This window comes from Chiloscyllium plagiosum, chromosome 15 (genome assembly GCF_004010195.1).
Source record: "Chiloscyllium plagiosum isolate BGI_BamShark_2017 chromosome 15, ASM401019v2, whole genome shotgun sequence".
Classification (NCBI taxonomy): domain Eukaryota; kingdom Metazoa; phylum Chordata; class Chondrichthyes; order Orectolobiformes; family Hemiscylliidae; genus Chiloscyllium; species Chiloscyllium plagiosum.
In genome coordinates, this window is record NC_057724.1 from 10,325,642 (window position 1) to 10,345,587 (window position 19,946).

At 40.6% G+C, this 19,946-nt stretch overlaps 1 protein-coding gene across 2 annotated transcripts in view; it reads right to left on the reverse strand.

The window, feature by feature from the left end:
- The window catches only part of si:ch211-26b3.4 (connector enhancer of kinase suppressor of ras 2), a 576,848-nt gene extending 557,541 nt beyond the window's left edge, over window positions 1-19,307 (reverse strand). The window contains exon 1 of one of the 2 annotated variants that reach the window (XM_043704404.1): window positions 18,970-19,305. In XM_043704404.1, coding sequence (XP_043560339.1) covers window positions 18,970-19,033 — 64 coding nt within the window. In that variant the 5' untranslated portion in view covers window positions 19,034-19,305. Of the gene's footprint in view, window positions 1-18,969 lie in introns of both variants that reach the window. The other variant, XM_043704405.1, reaches the window with a different exon arrangement.
- Between the last annotated feature and the right edge of the window lie 639 nt (window positions 19,308-19,946).

Below are 19,946 nucleotides of genomic sequence, written 5' to 3' on the forward strand. Positions count from 1 at the left end.
AAAGGCAAGTCATAATTGTGAAGGCCATAATATACTTGTAAAATATATTTCCATCAATCTAGAATTGCAACTTTTCAATGAAGAGAATTTGTAGCGCTCCCCAATCTACTGGGCTGCTAATCAACATATGCAATCACAGCGCAATCAACTCACTTCCTTCAAATTTAATAACTGCAGAGATGAAAATGCAATTCTTTCAAAATGCACCTCAGTAGCTTTTGTCTTTTCATGAGACAGTAAATCATTTTCCCAATGGGCAAATTAACCAAATTGCCATCAGCTTCATTTTACATCAGATTGCCTTCCCCTTGGGCAACCTTTCTGCAAGACAAAATGTGTGGAGCAATATACTTCAGTTCAGTAGGTGAGCCCTTCTAAAATGTTCAAGGATAATTGCTTCATTTCATCTTCCCGGCGTAACATTTTAGTACTCATCTGAACTAGTTGACATGAGTTGATCTATCTGTTACTGCAAGTAAAAGTAACAATTAAGAAAGGAAATACAGTAGTTAACTGTAGTCATTGCTCCCTTTATATACAGTTGTACCAGATTCCACAATAAACTACTTCAATCCACAGGTATTACAATGAAATGAACATATTTCCCAACAGCCAAAAGTGAGTTGCGGTGAATAGAAAAGGCTGAGACAAACCTGCTTTGTGCTACTGAAAGATTGATTAACTAAGATGCATTATACTTGCTGACTTTTTAACAATTGCCAACAAAAGCCTATTACCTAAGTCTGACAAACATGTAGCTTACCACGTAAAGACAGTGTGCAAATGCATACATAAATACATAGATCTGAAGGCTGCAGATTCAAGTGAGCAAGAGCAAAAAAGACAGAGAGATTGAAACAAGATAGACAGAAATCAAGTGAAGGCTACACATGGTTTAAAAACTTGTTGACATTATCCAGATTCAAACATGTAAAAAGATAATTGCCACCGACCAAGAAGAGGTGTTTTTTTAAAGTTATAGCCAATCCCAGTTTCCAAAACAAACTGAGCATCAGCCATGATTTGAGTCATTATGAAACGCCAACAAGTGAAAATGCTTAAACAGAATTCCTGCCTAGCACACTATTACAAGCCCAGAATCCTCTCAATCAAACACATATGAACAATCTGATAGCCAAAGAGATTTCTGCAAAATGACACTGAAGAATAGTCATATGATTGCTCAGTGGCCAATGTTGTTGCTAAAAGATATTTCCAAGGTTTAAAAAGTCACTTTAATATTATTGATCAGTGAGATCACAACAAATGAGACCCACAACGTTATTAAAAGAATCAAAGTATTAGTGTGAAAGTCCTCATTTAATGCATTGAGTTGGTTCCTGGAATATCTTATGTGAAACAGTATGCTTAAGAATCAAACCCCCTCATAATATTATCTGCTCTCCACTTTATCTGAGGTTTGCCCTTGCAGGCTAAACATGAGAGTTATACAGGAACATTCAGGCATATGATGACATTAACATGAAACAGCAGCAACACACTGAAAATACAGGCTTCTAAATGGACAGTGACATTAACAGAAACAATATTCAATGATGTCTTCTTCATTTATGGATCAAACCCTATAGCTTCCATTATGTTGCCCCAATAATATACAAAGTCGAGAGTGTAGTGCTGGATAAGCACAACTGGTCAGGCAGCATAAATCTTGATGAAGGGCTTATACCTGAAACGTCAATTCTCCTGCTCCTCGGATGCTCCTTGACCTGCTGTGCTTTTCCAGCACCACACTCTCGACTCTAATCTCCAGCATTTGCAATTCTCACTTTCTCCCCACATAACATAGAGCAGCACAATGTACACAAAACCACCAAACCACTGCAAAACATTGCTGTATACCACAAATACACATCACATCCACCAAAAATCTAGAATCCATTATCATTTGCTTTAATTGAAACCAGCTCAATCATAAAACAGCTGACAGCCAGCAGAATTTGATTAATAAATGCAAATTCTATGCGACACCTCCTACTTCCATATTCTTAATCTTACTTATATAGCTACTTTACATATTTATTAACTTCTTGTTGTGACCAGTTTGCAGTGTGCAGTAAAGAAATAATTAACCTTTTTGTTATTCTGACAACAAGCACTAGTACTTAACTGAAGGATTCAGACCCTATCAGAAATATTTGACATCATCTATGTTCAGCAGCATTTGATCACACTCATTTGCAATGATCTATGTTCCAAAGCATTCATTCTGTCATTGCTTGACATCTAGTAGTGATCTGTTGAAATCAATGACCCTAAAATGAAATCACACAGCACTCCAAACACATCAATTGCAAATATTTATTTTCTTTGAAAGTGCTGAACAGTGTACAATTAAATTACTGGAAATTGACTGAAAAGAAAATAAGCTAAAACAAAAGTTTAATTTGCCTAGGAACAGTTAAGAAAAGGAATAAAGCTCAGAGATCAGAATTTTTGACAGCCTACTGCAAGCAGTGATTGTCTAAGAAGAAAAAGAAGAAATCAGACAGATCTCAAATATTTTTCTAGGTTCCCATTGCAAGTGTAATTTATTTTAACAAAGGCAAATTGCTGTAGTAAGCATCACAATGATTAGTATTAGTTACATCTGTTGTTGTAAGCGGGTAAGTGACTTTGGAAATCCAATGGTATCTGGAGGGTGGGAAGGGAGGTAGTGAAATATTGTCTGGGTTGTGAGATCATGGTTGGGGTGCTCAAGCCCTAAGCCTGGATAAATAGATGGGATGACATGGGATCGTTAGACAATTGGAAGGGTGGGATGAACCTTAAAACTGTGGTTTTGAGGGGTTTCTTCGGTGCTAGAGCTTTTCTTTGAACATTTTTATTCACATCAGGATTTTACCTTTTTCTGAAGTTGCCCTTGTAGGGTGCCTAGTTTTCTTGAGCAGTAACACTGTCTCAACATTGGACAGGATCATGCGCTGGGCTATGGTGACTCCCACCAGCTGCCTGTTGAGTTCCTCATCATTGGAAATGGTGAGATCTCAGCGAGAGGGAGCAATGTCAGTCTTCTCTGGCTCACATTGCTCCTCTAATTCCAGGATCTCCGAGGTCAGATACTTGAGAGCAGCGGACATGTAGTCAGGGGCTATCAGAAAGGCAGCTTCATGCTGTTAACCCAGCGACACTGAGGAATGGTGATAGATTTTCAAGTCAGGATGGTGAGTGGTTTAGAAGAAAACTTACAGGTGGCGGTGGTCCAATGCATTAGTTTCCCCGAATGGTAGAGATCGCAGATTCAAAAGGGGCTGTCAAAGGAGGCATGGCAAATTGATAGCTTTCATTCTTTTATTATATACCACTGGACCCTCATTTCTCTCAATATTGCTGCTGTTTTGTCAACTCTCTACATTCTACACCCCCTCCTCCCCCTCCATCCTCCCGAGAAGCACCCCTTGTTTTTCCCACAAAGTTTATCACCTGGTAGAGTGGGCACAGAGGTCACCCTCGAACAGTGAGCTAGTGGGCACAGGGACCATTCTCGTAGAGTGGATACAGGGGTCACTCTGTAAGAGTAGGCAATAGAGGTGATGGAAAATGATCTGAAGATAGGGTCACATTGTCAGTTGAACTCAATATGGTAAAGAGATAAAGAAACCTGAAAATATATAATAGGATTTCTTTCATTTTTGCTTATATCATCATATGTAGGAAGCTACATTTGATATCAAATGTTAAAACACAATCATTTTAAATCACAACATTTGATGTGCTTTGTTGCCTGCAGCAGTTTTGAGTGTTTTAGAACATGTTGAAATTTTTGATTTTTGTCTGGCGGGGAACAGCCCACCAGACAACGGCTTAAAATTAAAAACAGAGACATCAATAGATTGCCTTGTCTATAATGTATTATCTTGTTATTTGTCACAATATGTGCAGGAAGAAACAGGCACAATGTGTATACATGTTTAGATTAGATTAGATTAGATTAGATTACTTACAGTGTGGAAACAGGCCCTTCGGCCCAACAAGTCCACACCGACCCGCGGAAGCGCAACCCACCCATACCCCTACATTTACCCCTTTAACCTAACACTATGGGCAATTTAGCATGGCCAATTCACCTGACCCGCACATCTTTGGACTGTGGGAGGAAACCGGAGCACCCGGAGGAAACCCACGCAGACACGGGGAGAATGTGCAAACTCCACACATTCAGTTCTTTCTGTCTATAGAGAATAGAGCCCTGTGCATTGATATATGTATCTTCCAGCACACAGATGTGTGTCACATTACAAACCCGACTGACAAACATAAGGTGGTTGTAATTACATTGACATTGGTTGTACGATGAGATGTAATTCCACATTTAGATAACAATTGCTAAATAATCTTGAATGTGTTAGGAATTGCTGACAACCAATCTGCGAATGAATTCTCGCTCAACTATCATTTTGATCCAGTGAAAAATCTGCAGAAAGATCAATCGTCTTATGATCTGAATAGAAAACTCACATTTCCAAAAATAATTTCCTGTAGAAATTATTGTATGTGTTTCCTAATAATTGTACATAAAGTTGCAAAGCTCTCAGAGGGGAAGTATAAGTTCATTTTTTTTCCAGTAGCATTGATGCAAAGTTTCAAACATTTGCAATAAAATCTTACAATACTTACATTTTCTCATGCTAATGAATGTATTGGTGCTCTGCTACTAACAGCCGTTCAATGTACAGCCACAGTTCTGCACAACTGTAGCTTTCTGGAAAATTTCATGGGCAGCTGAGCCCAGAAGAAAGACAATGGCACAAAATCCTCGACTTGAACTGAAATACTCAACATAAGAGGTTGTGACATAATTTGAGGGTAACATTAACATAGATTTTAATCATCTTCTCCATTTATACTTCAGAATGTGGACTAATTATTATTGGTTATTGATTAATAGAAGTTTTCTCCACTTGAATATTGTCATCAATTGTTTGAGAATGACATAAGGCATTACTGAAATGCCACAACATTGTATGAGGGCTCATTGCATTTTAGTGGCTGTCTTTGTATTTGATGCAAAATATGGAATGATCAGTTGTCGATGGCTACACGGTGGCAATTATTTTGCTACTTTCTGTTCCCACAATGAGGTTTTCATTTTACATACGCACAAAAGTGACTGCAGAACTTAGAGGAATACCAAGATACACAAAACCTTTACTTGCAAGAACACTTGAGAAAGCTACCTTTCCATTAGCTTAAATTCCAAGGGTGAGCACCATCAATCCAATCTTAAAGTGCAACTGATCAATACATTACTTTTTCAATTATGAATGTATCAATTGTAATGGTGAACTACCAAATTATACCACAACATACCTTACTACATTATGTGCATTCTGCTGAAACTGTCATAAAAATTATGTAATTACTGAAGTTAAAATGAGATACATGCATTAATTCCCACAAATAACAGGCAAGCCTTTGTAGATTCTTGAAGAAGCTACTCCCTCTGTATACTAAACGATACATAAACTCATTAACCTCTCCATTAGAAAGCAAGCCCGATATGCCGAATTGAGATCTAGATTCTACGTGTGTGAACAATGAGTTGGATAGTGGCAACATTGGTTGACATTTTCCACAATTGATTTAAATTATACAATATCTTAAATACCAAGAGGTTTTACTCGAATCAGAAAGGTTAATATGAAGATTGGGAATACTCTTTAAAATATCAAAAATATTGGCCAAAGTATTTCTCCCGCATTGTTCAAGAATTCTTCTTCCAATTACAGGAGTGTTTGTTAGTTTACTTATTTTATAGTTAAAAGGTTAATCCAGGGAACATTCACTTGTGCATGTATGTTAAACTTTGCATCTAATGGAAATCCATCGAGTCACTTCTTAGATGTCATGTCCTTTCAATAAGGTAAAAACCAATGATTAGTTAAAATAACCATTATTTTGTTCAATTAACAACGCTTGTTGCACTTAGTCAAAGACACTTGTGACAATTCAACTCAATTAACTGGACAGATGGAAAAGCTTTTAATTTGCAACTAGCAGAGACCGCACACAAACACACTATCTAATCAAACTAATCAATGTGTCTTTAAAACTAGTGATCTAGAAACAAGAACATCAAAAATCGATCCAAATTGTTGAAATAAATTATTTTCCTATCAGTGTGTAGCTTTATAAATATTCATGGTAAATATATAAAGTATTACACAATTTTGAAACAGAACGATTAGGTCATTTAATTTTAGAATTGCTTATGACCAGGAGCTGACCACATAGGCTACTCCTCCTACTTGGGATCTATGCTTTAATTTGGAAATTTCTTCTGGGCCTTGGAACTGGAGATTTGCAGCTGCTGTGGACAAAGTAGTTCAATAGAAATGATGGCAATGCATTGTGGAAATAGTAACTATTTCTATGGAATGACAAAAGCCAGAGCAATGATAGTGACAGCCAACAGAACCCCTATCATGTGACATGTCAAACTCGACTGGACTCATTTTGAGAGAATGACAAACAGCTGCAAACTCCACTGCTCTGAACAGCTGTAACCTTCAAATAGAGAGAGAGAGAGAGACTAAACATTGTAGTTTTCACCCTGTCTCTATGGAATTACAATGTCCAAAGATACATAATGACAAGCTGTAGCATGTGTCAACCAGATAGATTATTCATGGACTATGAGATAAGCTTCAAAACAGATCTAAAGGTTTCTTTTGAAACTGTACTCTATATAGCTTAAGTCATTCTGAGCTTGATATGATATTTAGAATAAGATTTACAGGAATGTTGCTGAGGGAAATTATATTTGCAGTGGGTCAGTAAGAAATGAGGCACTTTGATACTGAAGTCACACACACTGCAGTTAGTCTGTTGACTGAATCCAGAATGCAGCAAGTATCAATTTGTCGAGATCAGTGCTCTTCAATCAGTGTGCTGTGACACACTGTGTGCCATGAGATCTGTCCAACTGTGCCATGCAATTTTGTAAGGAGGTAATGAAAAATATAAATGCAATATAAAATAAACATTTCTTTATCTTAACTTGTATTCTATCCAGTGAAAATTACAAGTCATAAAACTCATGAAATTAATCAAATTAAAAGTAAGGTAGTGGCTTTTGTTTTAAAATGCAAATATTCTAAAGACACTAGGCCAAACAGCAAAACTGAGCTGATGTGATGGCACTTACTAGTGATCTAAAGCCAGCATGTAGACAAGGCTGCATTGATATAACTATCCATTCAAGCAATACTGCTGCTACCCAACAGTGTTAATCATTATTTACTCTAGAACTCTCTGGCAAAGACAGTAAAAGAAGGTAACACAAGCTAACATTAGCACGTGTGGCTAAATTTCAAAATCTATTTTATTTCCCTGATGTAAGAAGAGACGAATAAGTTTGTCATCAAAAGAGGGTAGTCCTCTGCCAATTCAGTCATTCGTGAACTATCTGGATCCAAAGGAAAGGGTGAGTACTGTTCAGAGACAGCATAACCTCGGGATCAGGAGACATTGCTTGCCCCTTACCTGTATGTCTCATCTGCACAGAGAAGTTGGCAAATGCTGTGACGGTACCAAGTAAGTTAAAAGCCATTTGCAGATAAAAGATCAATTGATCTGAAAATGTGGATGTGCTGTGGAATTGTCTCATTGAAGTGTGCCATGTTACTGAGAACCACTGCTTTAGATGGTCGTCACTGTAATGCCAACATGGAAAGCTTTCCCATGACAATTTCAACAACAGCTAGAAATCTACATGGGGTGGTAAAGGAGGGGAAATTATTATTTTGTAACCTTTCGAATAAAAGATTGTTTTGATGAAGGACAATGATAAGAATATAAACAAATGAAATATTTGTGATTTACAACATTAACAGCTTCTAATTAGATAGCGCATTTAATATAATGAAACATCCCAAGAAGTCTCACATTTTAAATTGAAGCATGACTCTGCAACACATAAGGAGAGAACAGGCCAGATGGCCAAAAGCTTGAGGTAGCTGTTAAGAATTGGTTTGAAGAAAGAAAGAAACATAGCAAAGCTAAGAACTGTAAGGAGGGAACTGCAGAGCTTGGAGGTGAGGCAACTTAAGGCACAGCCACTAATCGTGGAGCAATTGTAATTGTGAATGAGCAAGAGGCCAGAATTAGAAGAGCACAGATATCTCAGAGAGTTATGGGCTGGGAACAGATGACAAAGTTTGAAGAGGAGAAGACAAGGAGTGAAAACAAGGGTAAGAATTTTAAAAGCAAGCTCTGAAAGCCACTCCAGACGATAGATCAATATTTAATTAAATTGCTGCGAATAAAATATTTGGTGAATGAGGAACCAGATGGTTATATACACACAAAGCAAGATTTATAATGTAGAATATTAAATGTATTTACTAAAATCAATATGAAAACACAGCATTGTTTCTGTGACCCCTGGATCCATTTTAAGAAAGGTAATATTTTTAATTCATTTCAGTTATACATCAAATTCTTTCAGTAAATAAAGCTACTGTCACATTTTGATGATAATGTGATCGTGAGAAACCTTAGAAACTATAGCCCTTATGGCAAAAATACCAATGAAGATCTACTAATGTCATTTAAATAGTATAGTTAGGCCAACAAATTCTTCGCAAGTATTTTGGTTGATTGACAGTTGCTAAATTGACTAAATTTTCAAATAGCAAATTACTATAACTTTTAAACTTTTCTTTAAAACACTGATCTACAGTGACTAAATGAGTCAAGTTGTATTATAATGTTGAATCCTTCAAAAGTGGGGTATCAAATTCTGCAGTTCCACGCTACTTCTGGTTAAAACCGTACACAGTGGTTTTGCTCATTCTGTGAGCTGCAAAGAATGTTTTTGGGCTTTACATTAATCGCTGTCTGATTCGTAGGGGTACACTATCATCAAATTTCCTGTTGCACCTAAATCATTGCCTCTTTTACTGTAAATAACTGCAACTCTATCCGCTAATTCATTACCACCCTGTGGTTGAAACACTAAACTACTTCTGCAAACTGATTAGGTAATGATGTTATGGACCAGGCTCCTTGATGAGCACAGATGGACACCATGCAGAAAACACTCACTGAAAATTCATGCCACTATGTAGACAAGTTTGCATTGATATAACTATCCATTCAAGCGATACTGCTGCTACACTAACAGTGTTAAACATTATTTACTGTAGAACTGACTAGCAAAGAAAAAACAGAGAATGCTCTTTATTCCAAGCAATTGCAGTGTTTCTTTCCATACATCATCAAGTCTACTTACTTTAATTGAAGCAATCAAGGCAACACTGGATAGGCTGAGCAACACCACAAGTGTCCCCACTCAGAGGGCAACATTAATATAATAATCCAACATGAGGTCCAATCAAACTGAGAGCATTTTAAAAATAAAAACCAAATCAGATGTTACGTTCAAAATCAATTAAACATTAAGCATTTTGCAACGTTCATTTATCCTAACTATTTTTGCCTTTGTTTTCTCTTCCACAAAACCTAATTAAAGCCAAAGGGACACAAATAATTGGCCTGTCTCCATCATTACCAATGCTGTGAAATCACAGTAGAAACCTGTTATCATAATTTGATTGGCAGGTTTTATATCTCTGGTTTATTGGTTCAGTTGTATATCACCAAATAACCTTTATTCACATGATACCAACAGTGCATTGTAATTGGCCTGAGATTACTTCTTGTAATATTCTAATTATGCTGAAGGTTGTACAGTAAGTGACTGCAATAAATGGGATTAGCTACTTAAATCCGCAATAAAGTAACTGAGAAAAATCAGGAAACTGAAGTCAGATGAAAAACAATTAACATCACAGACTAAAAGAATAGAAATTGTGGTCAGTTGACAATGATGGCTTCTTCCCACTTTGCTCCAGTCACATATTTTACTTTAAACCAAATTTTCAGTCAAAAGAAAATCAAATATTTTTATTAAACATGCATTGTTTCATGGCCACTACTGATTTAATGTACTGCTGAATACTTACTACCTGTATTGGCTTTTTATATTTTTGCAATGTTATGTAAGATGTCATTCATAATCTAAAAAAAAGTCATGCAATCTTCCTGTCAACAACAGGTAAGAGTTAAAATGTTACAATGGTATGCAGTGGCTCTGACCTCACTAGCTGTTATCAACATTACCAGGAACAGGCAGTACAATTAGGACATAAGAATAGTGAGTAGGATAGGCCAGGAAGCCCCTTGGGCCTCATCGGCCATTCAATAGGTCATGGCTGATTTCCAACATCAACTCATTGACTTAGCGTCCACAGTTCCCTGCATTAGAGAATTACAATTCACTTCACAAGCCTCTGGATGAAGAAATGGTTTCTTATTTCAGACCTAACTTGCCAAACCCTTACCTAGAGACAGTTTCATCTACTTTTCATCTCCCCATTCATTGGAAACAGTCTCTTAGCATCTGTCGTGTCATGCCCTTGCAGAAACATATGTGTTTCGATGAGATCAGCGCGCAAACTTCTAATTGCCCATTCTGCTTAATCTCACCTAATCACAACATTCTCAATCCAGGAATGAATCTAGTGGACTTGTGTGCATTGCTTTTAAGGTGAAGGCATGGTTTGTTAGGTACCAAGGCAAAACCCCAAAATAGAATGCTGCGGGTGATTTCATCAAAGCACTGCACAATTGTAGCAAGGCTTCCGACTCATGACCTTGAACCCCTTCACACAGGATGCCAACATACCATTTGTCTTCCTAACTTCATGCTGCACCTGCATTTTTATTTTATGTATTTGACGTACACGTATACCCAATCCTTCTGAACACCAATATATAAACATTCCTCACTATTTAAAATACATATTGTTTAATATGTGTATATACATGTATAGAATATATTCTTCCTACCAAATTGAGTAACTTCATATTATTCATCTGCGGCCTGCATGGACACTCACTGGTTTATATCCTTCGCAGATCCCTTGTGTCCCCTCACAGTTTAATTTCCTACTAGCTTTGTGCAGTCAACAAACATGGATACAAACATAGAGCAGCACAGTGGATCAGTGGTTAGCACTGCTGCCTCACAGCACCAGGGATCTGGGATCGATTCCAGCCTTGAGCGGTTGTCTGTGTGGATTTCGCACATTCTCCCCCTGTCCATGTGGGTTTCCTCCGGGTGCTCCGGTTTCCTCCCACAGTCCAAAGATGTGCAGGTTAGGTGAATTGGCCATGCTAAATTGCCCATTGTGTTCAGGTATGTGTAGGTTAGTGGCACTAACCAGGGGTAAGTGTAGGGTGAAGGGGTAGGGGTATGGGTGGGTTTCTCTGCGGAGGGTCAGTGTGGCCTGTTTCCACCCTGTGGGGATTCTGTGGATACACTATACTTGGATAATACCTTCACTCAAGCCATCACAAGACAAACCCTGCATAATCCTTATGGCACAATCTAGAGCAGTTTGCTAACTGGAAATTGACCTGTGTGTTCATTTTCTATATTCTGTTCTTTAATCAATCTTCAAACCATGCTTGTTTATTATTCCGTACTCCATGATCCCTTATCGTGCAAACTCACTTTTTATGTAGCATCTCATAAAATACGTTTACAAAATCAAAATACAACACAGCAATTGGTCATAATTTATAGAGTAATAGTATGGAAACAGACCCTTCGATCCAACTCATCCATGCCAACTAGATATCCTAAATTAATCTAGCCTATTTCCTAGCATTTGGCCCATATCCCTCTAAATCCTTACTACTCATATACCCATCCAGATGCCTTTTAAATATCATAATTGTACTAGCCTCCACCACTTGCTTCACAGCTCATTCCATACATGCATCACCCTCTGTATGAAAAGGTTGCCCCTTGGGGCCTTTTTAAACCTTTTCCCTTTCACCTTAAACCTCAGCCCTCTAGTTTTGGGTTCCTCCACTCTAAGTAAAAGACCTTGTCTATTTATCCTATCCATATTTTAATAAACCTCTATAAGGTCACTACTCAGCCTTCAATAATCCTGAGAAAATAGCTCCAGCCTATTTAGTCTCTCCATAGGTCAAATGCTCCAACATTCTTGTAAAGTCTTTTCTGAACCCTTTCAAGTTTCACAATATTTTTCTTCTAGCAGGGAGACCAGAATTACTCACAATATTCCAAAAGCAGCCCGATCAATATACTGTACAGCCGCAACAGGACCTCCCAACTCTTATACTCAATGCACTGACCAATAAAAGCAAGTATACACTAACGCCTTCTTCACTATCCTATCTACCTGGGACTCCACTTTCAAGGAACTGTGAACCTACATTCCAAGGTCTCTTTATTCAGCAACACACCCCAGGACTTTACCATTAGGTGCATAAGTCCTGTTCTGATTTGCCTTTCCAAAATGCAGCACCTCATATTTATCTAAATTATATTCCATCTGCCACTCCTCGGCCCATTGGCCCATATGATCAAGATCCCATTATACTCTGAGCTAACATTCTTTGCTGTCCACTACACCTCCAGTTCTGGTGTCATATGCAAACTTATTAAACACATACCTCCTATGTTCATATCCAAATAATTTATATCAATGACAAAGAGCGGTGGGCCCAGCACCAATCTTCGTGACACATAGCTGGTCATAGGCTTCCAGTCTGAAAAAAAACGACCTCCACCACAACCTTCTGTCTTCTACCATTGAGCCAGTTCTGTATCCAAATGGCTAGTTCTCCCCATATTCCATGTGATCTAGCCTTGCTAACCAGTCTATCATGAGGGTCTACAATACATCCTCAAGGAGCTCAAATTTATTGAACATGATTTCCTTTCCATAAAACTATGTTTGCTTTTCCTAATCACACAATGACTTTTAAGTGCACTGTTATCCATTTGATCTACAAATTCATAGCAATTCTGCAAGGCCCCTTTGATAGGATCTACCAAACTCATGACATATTTTACCCAGAAGTTATGGGCAGTACACGAGTGGCAATCCAGTTTCCCACAGGTTCCTCTCCAAGTCGTACATTGCCCTGATTTACAACTATATTGTGGTTCCTTAACTTTTCCTGAAACAAAGTCCTGCAGATCTCTTTCACATTGCACCATGGACATATGACACTATAAGGGCCACAACAGTTCAAGATGATGGCTCGCTATCACTTTCTCAAGGGAAATTTCAGATGAGCAGTAAATGCTGCTTAACAAGTATTGGCCACATCACACGAATGAATAAAATAGGAAAACAATATTATGATGTCAGGCTAGCTCGACTGTTATATTATTTTCTGACCTGTCCATTTTGACTAACCATATTACATTTGCTACTTTCCAACTGCTGGGACTATTCTAGAAAATGGTGAATTTGGAAGATCACAACCAATGCAATCATTATCTCTGCAGCCACCTCTTTTAAACCTTAATAATGCAAACCAGCAGGTCCAAGTGGGTCTATTATCTTTTAGCTCCATCAATTTCTCCAGTACTTCTTCTTAACAACGATTAATTAAGTTCTATACTCTGAATAGCCTCTTGCTACCACTACTTCTGGTGTGATTTTTGGGTCTTCCACAATGAAGACATAAACAAAATCTTTGTTTGATGCTTCTGCCATTTTCTTATTCTGCTTTATCATTTATCCATCTCAGACTCTAAAGGACCCACATTTACTTTTGTTAGTCACTTCCTTATTGAATATTAGTTATTGCTCTTGCAAACTGTTCTTTTTTTGCAAGTTTACTCTCATGCTCTATTTTTTCTAACCTTATCATTTTTTGGCATTCTTTTTTGGTTCCTAAAGACGTCCCAATCCTCAGATCTACTACTCTTCTTGGCAATATTCTAAGCCTCTTAACTTTTTCGAACTTATTTAGCCTTGGATGGAACATTTTTCTTATGGATCTATTTGTTTCAATAGAATGAATGTTCATTGAGAATTCTAAAATATTTCTTCAAATATCTTCCATTGCTTTACTCCCATCCTACCTTTTAATCTGATTTCTCAATCTACCTCTTCCAACTCACCTGGCATGTCAATATACTTGGCCTTATTTAAATTTAAACATTTAGTTTTTTATTTAATTACATCACTATTGAACTCTTCATGAAATTTTATCATAACATTGCTATTCTTCCCCACAGCATTCATGATTATAAATCTTTTCCCAATACACAATGTATGATCTAAACAGGATGCTTTATTACTTGAATAATTTTTGGACACAATCTATGAACTCATCCCCGCAATCTAACATTGACTATTTGTTTTATTTACATGAAGATTAACACCCTCCATTATGATCGTATTATTTTATTGACAAGCACCTCTTCTTCTTCGATTAGCACTCAGTTAGGAACATTATAAATTATCCCCACGAGTGAATTCTGCATCTTGCTATTTCTTATCTACATTCATACTGATTCTACTTCCTGATCCTCTGATCATTCCAAGATCATTCCTCAATACTGTGTAATGCCATCCTTTATTATCAGGGTTGCCTACCTCTCCAATGCTCTCCTTGGTCTTTTGGAAATGTCAAGTAGCATGGAATATTCACTTCCCATCCCTGGTCACCATGTAACAACATTTTGGTAATGACTATTACATCAAACTCATTTCTATTTTTTCCATTAATTAGCTTGTTCAAACGTTTCATGTCATCAGATTGAGTGCTTTTGTTTGTAACTTCTCAACCACTTTCCTCTAATTTGACCTCATGCATCAATACTGTTACATCCTCTGTCATACATTCATCACTCTAATGTCGTTGACATTTTGCATTGGGACAGAGAATTATTATTTTTTCTTCTTTTTTTTTCTTTTTTTTCTCTCCACACTGATCCAGCTCCCTAAGAGCCAGCTCTCAGAGTGAACAGAACTCCTGACAACAGAGAGAATTATATCTGTTTTTATTCATTTGTGGGATATTGACATCATTGGCCCAACCAACTTGTTAAGGCCATTTCAGAGGGCAACTAAAAGTTAACAATATTGATGTGGACCTCAAGTCGCAGGGAGGCAAGACCAGGTAAGAAAGGGCAGACGGGTATTTATGACAACTTACAATAATTAGATTCCATTGGACTATCTTCTTTCTAAAGAAAAAGATTTCTTTCATCAAATTTGAATTTCACCATCTGTCTTGTGTGTTTTGAAAACCATTTCCCCAAAAAGGTTTCTATCAAATAAGTAGACCTGAAGGATAAAAATGTTAAAATTGAGTTCATGAACGAAATGTAGACTTTTTAAAAAATATATCATTGATTTCTAATGCAATCTACAACAAATACTAATCCAGTGATATTGCCACTGTACCAGCGCCTCCCTACAATGAGATAATCCTTTTTAATGTATACCTAAACTCCTGAAAGATCCTCCGAGTTCTAACCATGTACAGAGACTGTGACAGCCGGCTCCTTCCTCCTACTCTAGAGTTGGACCTCCAAGTCTAAAACTCTCCTTTCTCTCGACTGACCGCTGGGATCCAGTCTTGAACCCAGAGCGCCGGCGGCTTTGTGCTTTTTTCGTTGAAAGTTCTGGCTTTGCCAGTGACAATAAAGACAATACCAGTGGATTGAGGTGTATCCTGAAAAATCACACGGTCCTCCGTGTCAACTTCACCTGAAACTTCTCTGAACGGTCTACGGGAAAGTTTACTTGTCTCCACTCAACATTGAGTGGCAGAGAGAAGCCAAAACACGTTAACCCCTTTGTATAGGGGGATTCGTAATCCCTGAATAGGTTCGGCTATTATCTTCAAGTGAATGAACCCAACGCTCCCCCCCAAAAAAAAGTTCAGTAATTGAATCAAACTAAGACGTGAAAGGTATCGTTTTCACTACTTAGTCAAAAGTGCGTGCAACAGACACTGTGAATAGGGCTGAGGAAATGACCTGGGAGTTGCAGTGAGAGAGAGATAGGCTTCCATTTTCAAGAGAGCGGGAATCCGCCGGAGGTGAATGGAACTGCATTTGGAGACTGGCGACTGGAATTTTTTTTTGCAAGGAGAGAGGAAACCTTTGGAATATCCCTGATATCGCTCTAAATATTCGCAACAAATACACAATTTCACCCAGCAAGGGAGCGATGGGGTTGTCCGGGAGATGGGGAGGGGGGGGGGGGGGGGTATGTGGAGATGGAGTGAGTTACTCCTCACTGCCCGAGCACAGTTCCCATCCCTGACTCCGTTGCCAGGGAGCATGGCATCCTCCACGCATCTAACTGCCAGCAATACAAGGAATGAAATTAAAGCGGCACCGCCGCCCGTTCCTGACTGAGCCCGCTACAAGTAGCCCCTGGGTTGGTGTTTTATATGAGAAAACAGCTCTACTCAGCGGTGGAGTGGGTGTGTGTGTGTGTGCATATGTATGTGGAGTGTGTATGAGTGTTTGTGTGTTGTCTATGTGTAGAATGTGTGCGCGGAGTGTGTGTGTGGAGTGTATGTGCATATTTGTGGAATGTGGAGTGTGTGTGCAGTGTGTGTCTATGTGTGCGTGGAGTGTGTGTCTGTGTGTGTGGCGATGCGGGCAAGCCTCAAGTGTGTGAGCTGCATGTTAACGGGACTGCGGGCGCCACAGAGCGGTTCAGATCCACCTCTCCCTCTCTTCCTATTAAGAGCTTAAACAGTCAACCCTGCCTCAAGCTCATCTCGAATCCTTCCCGTTCTCGGTTCGCCCATCAATTCCTGTCCCACCCCGCCCAAGCTGTGTTGGAAAGGTGCCTGATTGTTGGCGTGTGCCTGTGAACATTATAGACAGGCGCAGGTGTGCGTAGGTAAGAACAGCAAACCCGAAGGAGATGGAAACAAAACACAGCTGGGATGCAAGTCCACCTCCAGAGGAACTGGTCGACAATGGAACCCGCATCCATGTTATTAAATTGAGAAAAAAAAAGCCCCATTGTATCAATCGACTATTTTGTTCGCTTCAGCGCCACTACGTATCAGCGTGTCATTGTCATATCAACAGGGGAAGTCCTGCCCGCTTCATTATTAGCTTCCCATTCTGCCTTTGAGTGGAACTGTCCTACTACACAGTTCTGATAGAAGGTTAGCCCCATCAGCGGCCCAGCTACAGATCCTGACCGATTTCACTGGGGGAATCCAGCTACTCCCCGGTGAAAGTACAACGTGCTAATCCCACATTCCCAGCTCCCACTGAGAGACTTGGCCCGTGAGACGTGAACAAATCGGACATATTCTTTGCTAACGAAGGTGCGCGTGTTTGGAATAGGCGATGAATGGGGTGGATAGCAGAGGCAGTGTATACCCCCTCCCCCACACCCCCCCCCCCTCTCACCTCGGCACCTCATCACCCAGCCAAACCATCACCACCCCCCTACCCATTCCATGTGGAGGACTGCAGGATGATTCATCAGTCTCGTGACAACAATATTAAGAAGAAACAAAACACAGCAGCCAAAACATGAATGGGAAAAGACCCCGTGGAAACCAGGGAGTCCCCGCATTCGCAAGCTTCCCTCCCCTCTGCCTTCACCTAGCGCCGTTATTCCCTCCGTCTGCAGCGGAAAACACTGGGCCCAGCGTCGCTGTGACCACAAGAGTGAACCGGGTCTTCAATGAACAGCGTGAGCACAGAGTGTAATGGGTGACAGGGAGATTCTGCTGAATCAGCCACTTGCCCAGAGCTCGGGCTCGGAGAGCAGCAACTAGTTTGTTGAAGGAATCTGCGCTTTCCTCTTGCTTTTTTTTGTGGGAGGCGTGGGGATATTCGCTGATGGTGTGACTGATGGCTTGCCCATTGATTGTTTTCATTTTACGATTTCTTAGACTAGTTAGGCTGACTACACAGCACCCAGAGCAGAGTGAACAGCCCTGGTTCAGCTCCCCCATGCTGTGTGTGTGTGTGTGAAGGCTGAGGGGACGGACGGGTTGGGGAGGGGGGGGGGGTGGATTAATATGCATGTGCTTCTTCCCTAGGCGTATTTCAGAGCTCTCAACGCTTTGTAACACACACAGAAAGAGCCTTAAATCAGAGCAGGATGTTCAGCATTTCCCGCACTTGCCCTTTGCATTTCAGCCTCCCAGCATCTACAGTAGAATTGTTTATCTATCTATAAAATATATCTGTATATATTTTAAATATCACTCGTCTTCAAATCAACGGCCTTCCAAGAACATCAGCATCTGGGAGGGAGAGCAAGTGCCGGATTTATGAACACAGGAGAGCCCGAACTTCGAGGGGACAGCTTCCCAGAAGCAGTGCCCACGTTGTGCGTTTCAATCAGAAAGCAGGCCTGACCATCAAGTGGTCCTCCACCCGCGCGCACTGGGTTCAATATCGCAGTTTGTTCCCTCTCGGTATCGGGCAGTGGCTGCATTTGGTCTGATTTTTTGCACGGTCAACGGGGAGGGAGAGGGGCTGAAGTGAAAGGGACAGACACACACACACACACACACATACAGAGATGGATATGCAGAATGCATTTCAATGCAAACTGGGAGACCCGGGTAAGAAGAAGCTGGCTGACAAGGTGGAGATTCCCCTGCATTTTGCAAACAGCAACTTGCTGGCAGCGGCTTTCTGCAATCCGGACCGCATCGGAACATGACCCACACACACACACACACACACACACAGAGCAGCAGAACGCCAGCGGACAAGTGCACTCCATAGAAAGACAGCCTGGAAAGCTGAGTAGGAATCTTTAACAAATAGGAATAGTCAGAAGACACAGACCTCAGAGGAGGATAAGGGATGATCCTGAATGGGCTGCTGTTCTTTTTTTTTTGGGGGGGGGTGATGTGGTGCCCGGGTCTGAATAGAGCACAGCATCGTTATTATGCATTACAGCATCTGCCAATTCAGTTGCTACAATCTCGGCATTTTACGAGACATGGGTTGTCCCTTTCACCCACCCTCTCACACCCCCTTCCTCCACGGTCACCACCACCACCAACAGCGATCCCCTCCTCACAGTACCTGCAGACATAAAGCAACAATAACAAATGCCGAGGCCACAGCGTGCATTTCAAATCCAGCTTAAATCCAAGTACCTTTCATCCAGTCCACCACTTGCTTGGGCGTCCACTTGCTGATGGGTTCCATAACCAGAGCCATGGGTGACCAGTTTTATGTGTGTGTGTGTGTTGTGTGTGTTACACGCCAGGCAGAGAACGGGAGGAGGGGAAGAGTAGGCGAAGTCTTTCAGAGCATGACTGGGGCACAGAGCAGAGTGGCCGATCCAGATGTGTGTGGGAGAGACAGAGAGAGAGAGAGGTGTTCGGACAGACCCCCGTGGCTCGATGCACACCGCACTGATCCTATCGAGATTTTGGCAGCAGCTACAGCGCACGCTGGCTGCAGTAACCTCAGGCACGGTGCGCCGGAAATAGCGCAATATGCAAAGTCAGGACTTGTCCCTCTTCACTCCCATCCTGCTCTTCCCAACTCTCTTTTTCTATATGTGTATGTATGGGGGGGAGGCGTCGTGGTGTGTGTGCAAGAGAGAGAGAGAGAGAGATGGACTGAGGATAAAGACAGCCTGGAAAGCTGAGTAGGGGCCCCGCGGCTTTAACTCCTGCCTTCCCCGGTTTAATCCAAAAGACAGAGAGGGAGAAGGGAGCTCAGGTTTCTTGCAAGGACAGAGGTTGCACATTTCACTCAGATTTCCCCTAACGATAGTGCGTCTCGATACCTGGCTGCAAACCCAGCTGTAAAATTACCTGGTGCAAACTCGCACCAGGAGCTTGATGAGGGGGGAAATGAATTCACACGTTCTGAGCCGCTTTGGTCGCTGCTGCTGCCCTCCCAAGGCAGCCCCAAGGGGGGGGAGAGCTTCCCTCGGCCCCACACTCCCACTCAACGGGCAAAGGGGACATTTCACACCGGAAACTGGGCTAGGGGAGTCCCGGTAATAATCGGCGTGCTGTTGAGATGGACGCCGTCAGCGGGAAACAAATTCAAAATCTAGTTATTATGGGAAAGGACGGACTGTACTGGAAAGTGACAGGAGCGGTCTCGCTCGGAGGGA